The sequence below is a fragment of the Oncorhynchus masou genome, chromosome 23 (assembly GCF_036934945.1).
Source record: "Oncorhynchus masou masou isolate Uvic2021 chromosome 23, UVic_Omas_1.1, whole genome shotgun sequence".
In the NCBI taxonomy this organism is placed as follows: Eukaryota; Metazoa; Chordata; class Actinopteri; order Salmoniformes; family Salmonidae; genus Oncorhynchus; species Oncorhynchus masou.
Genome location: NC_088234.1, coordinates 41,336,044 through 41,343,361, shown reverse-complemented (window position 1 = coordinate 41,343,361; position 7,318 = coordinate 41,336,044). Strand labels below are relative to the sequence as shown.

The 7,318-nt window shown below is 39.7% G+C and overlaps 1 protein-coding gene across 1 annotated transcript; it reads right to left on the bottom strand.

Annotated features, from left to right (window-relative positions):
• Positions 1-1,638: 1,638 nt before the first annotated feature.
• LOC135510845 (DENN domain-containing protein 10-like) lies at positions 1,639-6,472 on the bottom strand. The gene is made up of 10 exons (XM_064932130.1): positions 6,138-6,472; positions 5,745-5,902; positions 4,859-5,055; positions 4,696-4,775; positions 4,439-4,587; positions 4,152-4,263; positions 3,207-3,307; positions 2,691-2,798; positions 2,410-2,504; positions 1,639-2,233 (listed from the first exon to the last, which is right to left on the bottom strand). Exons 2-10 carry the CDS (start codon positions 5,788-5,790, stop codon positions 2,066-2,068), a joined length of 1,056 nt encoding a protein of 351 aa, XP_064788202.1. The 5' UTR covers positions 5,791-5,902; positions 6,138-6,472; the 3' UTR covers positions 1,639-2,065.
• Between the last annotated feature and the right edge of the window lie 846 nt (positions 6,473-7,318).

Here is a 7,318-nt window from a genome sequence, read left to right as displayed (position 1 = left end):
GGCTATGGAATTATGATCATTTAATAGTTGGATTGTACAACCCAGAATGAAGGGTTTGAAAGTGTCTGTGGTTTTATGATTTGATTTAGTTTTCTTATGATGCATGTTGATAGAAGCTCCTTTGATATAAGCTATAATCTGATGCTTACCTTAAAAAGCAGGGAATGTGAGGGAAAATGTTGTCTGAAGAGATCACATTGAATTGTACACAGCATCTCCTTTCCCTCTATCTTGGTTCATGCAGGTGGCTGTGACCTCCTCCTCAGACCAATTGGCAGTACGCCCAGAACATTGTTCTGGGAATCAAAAGGGATATCTCAGTTTCAAGGTCTCAGCTTGGAGAGAAGCCGCCTTGTGAGGTATTGGTCGATCACATACAGGAACCAAATATTAATGATGAATTAATGATGAGTAATGTAAATCATACAAATATAACTTGTCTGTGTAAGCAGTATATAAGAGAACGGGACTGCCCCAACTGACATGTACTATGGTGCATTAAGTTTGTTAGAAACCTTTCCAGCTTGCTGATAATAAATATTTATTAATTTAATATTGACTTCAGCTGCCCCTGGTGGTAATTTCCACGACACCAAGATAATCCATCCACCTGACAGGTGTGGCATATCAAGAAACTGACAAAACAGCATGATTATTACACAGGTGAACCTTCTGCTGGGGACAATTAAGACCACTCTAAAATGTGCAGATTTGTCACACAACACAATGCAACAGATGTCTCAAGTTGAGGGAGCGTGCAATTGGCATGCTGACTGCAGGAATGTCCACCAAAGCTGTTGCCAGATAATTTAGTGTTAATTTCTCTACCGTAAACCGCCGCCGGCGTAGTTTTAGAGAATTTGGAAGTACATCCAAACAGCCTCACAACCACAGTATGGCGTCATTTATTATTTTTTTAAACTTAGATACTGCACTGTTGGTTAGAGCCTGTAAGTAAGCATTTCACTGTTGTATTCAGCGCACAAATAAGCTTTGATTTGGGCAATCGGTTTGCTGATGTAAACCATGTTAACAGTGTCCCATGGTGGTGGTGGTGGAATGGTATGAGCAGGCATAAGCTATGGACAATGAACACAATTTAATTTTATCGATGGTCATTTGAATGCAGAGATACCGTGACGAGATCCCGACGCCCATTGTCATGCCGTTCGTCCGCCGCCATCGCCTCATGTATCAACATGATAATGCATGACCCCATGACGCAAGGATCTGTACACAATTCCTGGAGACTGAAAATGTCTCAGTTCTTCCATGGCCTCTATACTCACCAGACATGTCATCCGTTGAGCATGTTTGGGAGGCTCTGGATCGGCATGTGTAACAGCGTGTTCCAGTTCACGCCAATATTCAGCAACTTTCACAGCCAGTGAAGAGGAGTGGGACAGCATTCAACAGGCCATGACCAGTAGCCTGATCAACTCTATGCGAAGGAGATGTGTCGTGCTGCAAATGGTGGTCACAACAGATACTGACTGGTTTTCTGATCCACACCCCTACCCCTTTTTTAAAGGTATCTCTGACCAACAATATTCACAGTCATATGAAATCCATAGATTAAGGCCTAATGAATTTATTTCAATTGACTGATTTCCTGAAATGAACTGTAACTCAATAAAATCTTTGAAATTGTTACATTTATTGTATATTTCTGTTCAGTATACAATATTTCACATAGATCTCTTTCTTTAATTCTGAAATATAACATGCTAAATCAAGGTTTTTGAGAACTCAAATTAATCTGTTAGCGGTTTTAAGATTAACTATTGAATTGCTGAAACATTGGAATGCTATGTAAATGTTGTTATTGTATTATTGTCAAAAAAGACAATGTCTGTATATCTCATTTGTCTGTTACATTGTGAAAAGTAGGCTCTGTTAGTATTGTTAAGAGTCAGGAATGCAATTGTGTGCAATACCTAACACCTGAGTTCTTCCCATTCTCCTTAACATGCCACTGTATGTATAATTACATAGATGAATGCCTATGCTAATATTCAGTGTCCTCACACCACATGGCATGTTACATGATGTAGGAGATCAAGGGTCATATCTTGAGGAGCTGCTCAGCAGCTGCCAAGTGAAACAGGAAGTTCTCTGTAGCAGGCGGGAAGTGGCGCTGCTTTAAGGTCTCCAGGGTGATTTTAGAGTTCTCACATTCCTCGGCTAATGACGCCAAGTTAGCAAGGATCTCCCTCGTCTTTATGGAAATGTCCTGAAAACATCATAGCAAACAGACAGCTTTGTTCGTGATTGTGCTAAATACCGGGATACTTATAATAACATATTTACTGTATGAACACGGTTCATCTTTGAAAATGCATACCTCATACCTTCTCTGATCACTGAAGAATGAATGGTAAGGATGTCATGTGTACTTTCAACTCTCACCTTGATAATCTGCCCGTCTGTTCTATCAGCATTCTCTGCAGACTGGACAATGACAAGCCCAATGTCTTTGTGCAGCTTTCCCATAGACATGGCCTCTTTGGTGTATAGAGTAGATAGGAGAGACATCATACTGTTTAAGAAATGGTGGATGCTTGAGGGAGGACTAGGTAGCAAGGTTTCTCTACATTCCGTTATTTATTTTTTTAGATACAGAGCATTCTTCACTTTGGCCAGACTACCTTTTACAGTAATAGGAAGGAGATTAGAATTGAGACACCCACCTTTGGCACTCTGGGATATAGTAATCTCACTATCTGGGAGGTTTACATATACGTCAAACAAGTCCGATCTGTTGCTCACTTCTGGATCAACAAATCCTGCGATGTACCCTGCAGAGACAGTGAGCATATGGGTGAATCAACTATTCATTTCTTCACCATAAGGCTTTTCAGGGACAGTGCAGATGGGGTTACTCACAGAACTCTAAGTTGAGAATCTCCAAGGAACATGTTTTCAAAACAACAGGCAAGTAAAATAATTTCCTGCAAGAGAGTCTTCCTGTGTGTGTGTGTGTGTGTGTGTAACTGACTGTTGGGAGACAATGGGAATCTGGGTTGTGTTCCTTAGGACACGCAAAGGAAAACATTTTGCAAGAGAAAATTAACATTCTATTGGACAGGTCAAGGAAGTCCCTGACTGTTACAGTCCATGTTCTTCTCTTTGGTGTTTAATGAACACAACCCTGTGGTCTGAATCAGTTTGCTTTAATGTGGATCTAAAGAACCAGACATCCTCACCAGTGCACGTCCTGAGATTCTCGAGCTCACTATCAGTCAGGTGGACATAAGGGTGCAAAATGGACCAGTCTTTCCTGTGCCATGTCAGAGCCGGAAGAGCTCTAGGAGGGAAAAGTACAATAAAATCATACATTTGATATGAAGATGTCTGGTTCTCTCAAAAACATCAATTGTAATCCACTTCAACAATGAAGTCCATGAACAGTCAAAGGTCTGGGCCCAGTTTCCCCAAATCATCTTAAGGCAATCTTTATCGTTAGAACTTTCGTATGACTATTGTTAAATCTCAGAGCCGTTTACCAAAACCATCGTTACTAAAGTTGCACTTGAAAAGGCTTGCTATTTAATGACGGCCTCAGACCACTAATAGAACAGCTAAGTGCGTCGTTAGATGCTTTTTTTGCCCTTCCGCATCAAGATGTTTCTGTCTTTCTGTAACTGCTGATAACTTTAAACCGATTGTGACTACAAATAGAAAGTTGCCAATCGAAGGATATTAAACAAGCGAAGGATATTAGATGCTTCAAATAAATACAGTATAGGCACTATACTATATTTCAATGATTTTGAAATACATTTCTTGTTAATTCAATTGAGTTTAATTCAGCTATTTGTATGCTACTGTCTGTTATTTTTGCCTACATGTGCACAAACGATGTGTCAAATCTTAATTTCGTGCATATAGGATAAGCATTAGAATAAGCCGCCTCAATATTTGTAGCCATAGGTGATAATATCTCATAGGGGCTGATCTGTCATCAGTATTGTGGAATAATTCTAATGTTAAGGTAACTCTTGAACGGGAGAAAGCTGATCCGAAAGCAGCGGTTTCTTTCGATCACTTAGCAAACTCTCCCTCTCTGCGCGCTGGTGGTGTTTTGGAAACGCATGTTACATCGCCGCCCATATTTTCCTCGGTGCATTTTCTCTATTGCCTTTAGTCACCTTGTGAACTCCAACAGTGCTTCAACCTGAGGGTGATGGACCACGATCCTCTTCTTTAGCATAAGGGCTGTGTACAGGATGATGGTCTCCATCCCAAACTGGGACACCACATCTGAAACAGTAAATCACAAGATAGTCTACCGAATCCTGGTAATCGAATGGGATCAGCTTCTTCAAGGAAATGCTTCTTTGCATACCAATAAGGAAACTGGACAGTGTCAAGCACCTTGTATGAAATATAATTTCCTTATACTGTAATCAGTGTTTTATATTTGTACATGTCTAACCTTTCACTGAGCCTGCTAAGTAGGCCTTCCTGACATCGTAGTCCTTGATGAGAAAGGAGCCATTCTCGTCACTCTGGCAGACGCCTTTGGTGAGGACTGCAATGTAACCCTCCATCATTTTCACGGGGCTCCCATGTTTGATGTACATCCTGAATGATAAAACACACATGAAGAATTGAATGAAGAAATATGTTTTGGGGAAGTATTAAACAAGCAGACATTTAGCCATGGGGGTGCATTAGCGTAGTATGCTGTACCTGCATAGTACTCGACTGAATGCTGCATACTTCTCAGGGTTGAAGTCCTTTGTTGTGACAACTATTGAAAAATGTGTGACCTAAAAAGAGAGAAATACGAGCAATATAATTTATCATTAGACCTACAGGTTAAATGAATGGAGAAATTCAAAACTAACTGTACCTTCTTTAGAGCGGTTGGTTCCTGCACCTCTACAGTGGATATGTAGTACCAGGTACGGCGGAACTGGCCAAACACAAAAGTGTGCAAGCCTCGGCTGTCCTGTCTGAGACAGCACTTACTGAGCAGGACCTCCCGGAGCTCAGCACTGACTGAGGGATAGCACCACACCCACAAGGTGTCTGCATTCACATCTTTCTCTGTGTGGGGAAGAATATGAGAATAACGTGTCATATTGTTTTCACAACTCATTATTATCAATATTACCAGATCTTTAACTAAATTAATCTGTTCTCATGCTTACAAGGAAGTAAAATCAAAGATGGTAAAATACTTCATCACATTGATATCACAGATAGATATTTCCCTGGATGTATAAATGTGAAGCATCCGGTTGGCGTTTCCACTGACTACCAAATATGGTAGTGAGAGGAAGCCCACTGGCAGGCAGTGGGAGAAGACTGGAACGAGATGGATTTTGGCCGAATTCTGCAAATCTTCTCATCAATTAAACATTTGATCTCAATACAGTTCTGTTCCCAAAACTAGAATATGTTATGAACAGAACATACTACATTTTGTAGACTTCGCCCTTTGCCAAAGTTTCTACAAATTTAGTTATTTAGAAGGAGAGTAAAGACGAATTGATTTATCGCATACACGCAGTTCACAGCGTAGGCGTTCCCTAACGGAAATAAACTAGAACGCGCCAATAGGATCTCGCTAACTCGTGCTTGGTTCTACCCACTATGATTAATTTGCTCCCATTGGAAACGTCAAGCTGTGGTCTATCTTGGGTTAGTTAAACAAATCTTTGTTGATATCATGTGATGCCAGTCAAAGCAGGGTAAAAATTATTTAAAAAGGGGAAGGATATGTCTTTCCTTACCAATTAACCCAACGCTTAACATGAGCTGAGTTTCTGGTGCCGCCATATCCCATCACAATTCTGTTGTACTGTGGGAGTTGACAATTAGGGACGCATGACAGCTTGTCTTGGGCAAGGAAGTACTTTCACCAAACGAACAGCTAGCTAGCTGTTCCTAACTGTTTGGAGATAGGATGAGCAAGAAAGAAGAGTAAAACATGTTCATTAGCTCTAGCAGGTTAGAGGCTATACCGAAATCAACAAATTAGCCACAATTAATGATTAGCTACAAGTAGTTCGACAGTGATAACATTTGATTTGAGAAGCCATGCACAGTTTGATGATAACAGTCTAAGGCTTCTAGCTAGCCACAGTATAGGGCACACAAAGTTGATGAAAGTACAGTTACTGTACCGTGTGTCTGGTCCAGATCTGCGATTGGATTTAGCGAATCTACAAAATGTATAAATGATTAGCTAACATTGATGCTTTCAAAACACACAAGCATTGTGAACCAATCGCATTTGAGATCATGTGATCATACGTAACATTTTCTAAATAAAAGTCCCCCAAAAATCTGCTACAGGACGTTTATCTGATTTTTAAAAAAATCACAAAACGTATAGTTAAAAGTTACTCAAACATTTGAAAATTAACAAAGATAGATTCACTGTATTATTATTAGCCTAATGATAACGCTTTTCGTTATAGTGCCCTGTAAAAAAACAATACCAACACTGTTGCTGGAAGTATTGGTGGTTTTCTAACTACTGTCATTTCGTAACAGAACAGGATTTAAACATGTTTTGAAGAGAACATTTTCACATTGGCCCCGCCCAGAGATAACTTTGGACGAGGATCCTTGGGAAGTCCCTACCCCATTGAAGTTGACATTTTCAATGGTTAACACAAGGGTTGGGATAGGGTAAGGGTAGGGGTTAGAGTTTAGGGTAAGGATGTCCCAATAATCCCGGATAGCATTGAATTTGACCAAATAACTTAATCCCAATGTTTATTTCATGATTGTGCCACTTGCATGGCTTATGAACAAAATCTGTTCAGTGTTTTGTGTTATTTTTGACCTGGGATTTTTATTGTATTCAAAACTAAAAGGTGAATAAAATTAAAATCTAACTCACTTGACCTATTGTTATTTCCCCTCTAGGAAACCTGCAATGACATAGATGCATGACCTGCCTGGATATGAGCAGCATGGAGAACAGTGCCATCTAGTGAAATGAAAAATAAACTATTATTACAGATAATTTAAATGAACAATATTGAACTCATGTATATTGAAGACTGCAAAATCAATTTGTTTAATACACATTTCGATGTCCCCTTATTAAAATAATTACATGTACCGATTACATGTTTTATTTAATGTATTTAATGTAACCACTAGCACTCAACAATAAGACTTAACACCTCCTACAATAGCATGAAAAGAGGAGGGTAGGAACAATGTAACAGAATAAGGCATCTTGATACAGCCAAATGTACCATTTGTGAGTGTTCAAGTAAACGGAGGACCGCTATTTTGAAGCTTTTTGCGCGACTTGGATCCGTTAATGACGCTTATTTTTTCATCCGTA

Excerpts from the sequence above, each read along its gene's own strand:
- LOC135510845 (XM_064932130.1), bottom strand. The coding sequence starts at position 5,790 with ATGGCGGCACCAGAAACTCAGCTCATGTTAAGCGTTGGGTTAATTG. Across the intron at positions 4,776-4,858 it reads AACCAACCGCTCTAAAGAAG|GTCACACATTTTTCAATAGT; the intron begins GTACAGTTAGTT and ends CTCTCTTTTTAG. Across the intron at positions 4,588-4,695 it reads TTCAGTCGAGTACTATGCAG|GATGTACATCAAACATGGGA; the intron begins GTACAGCATACT and ends TTTATCATTCAG.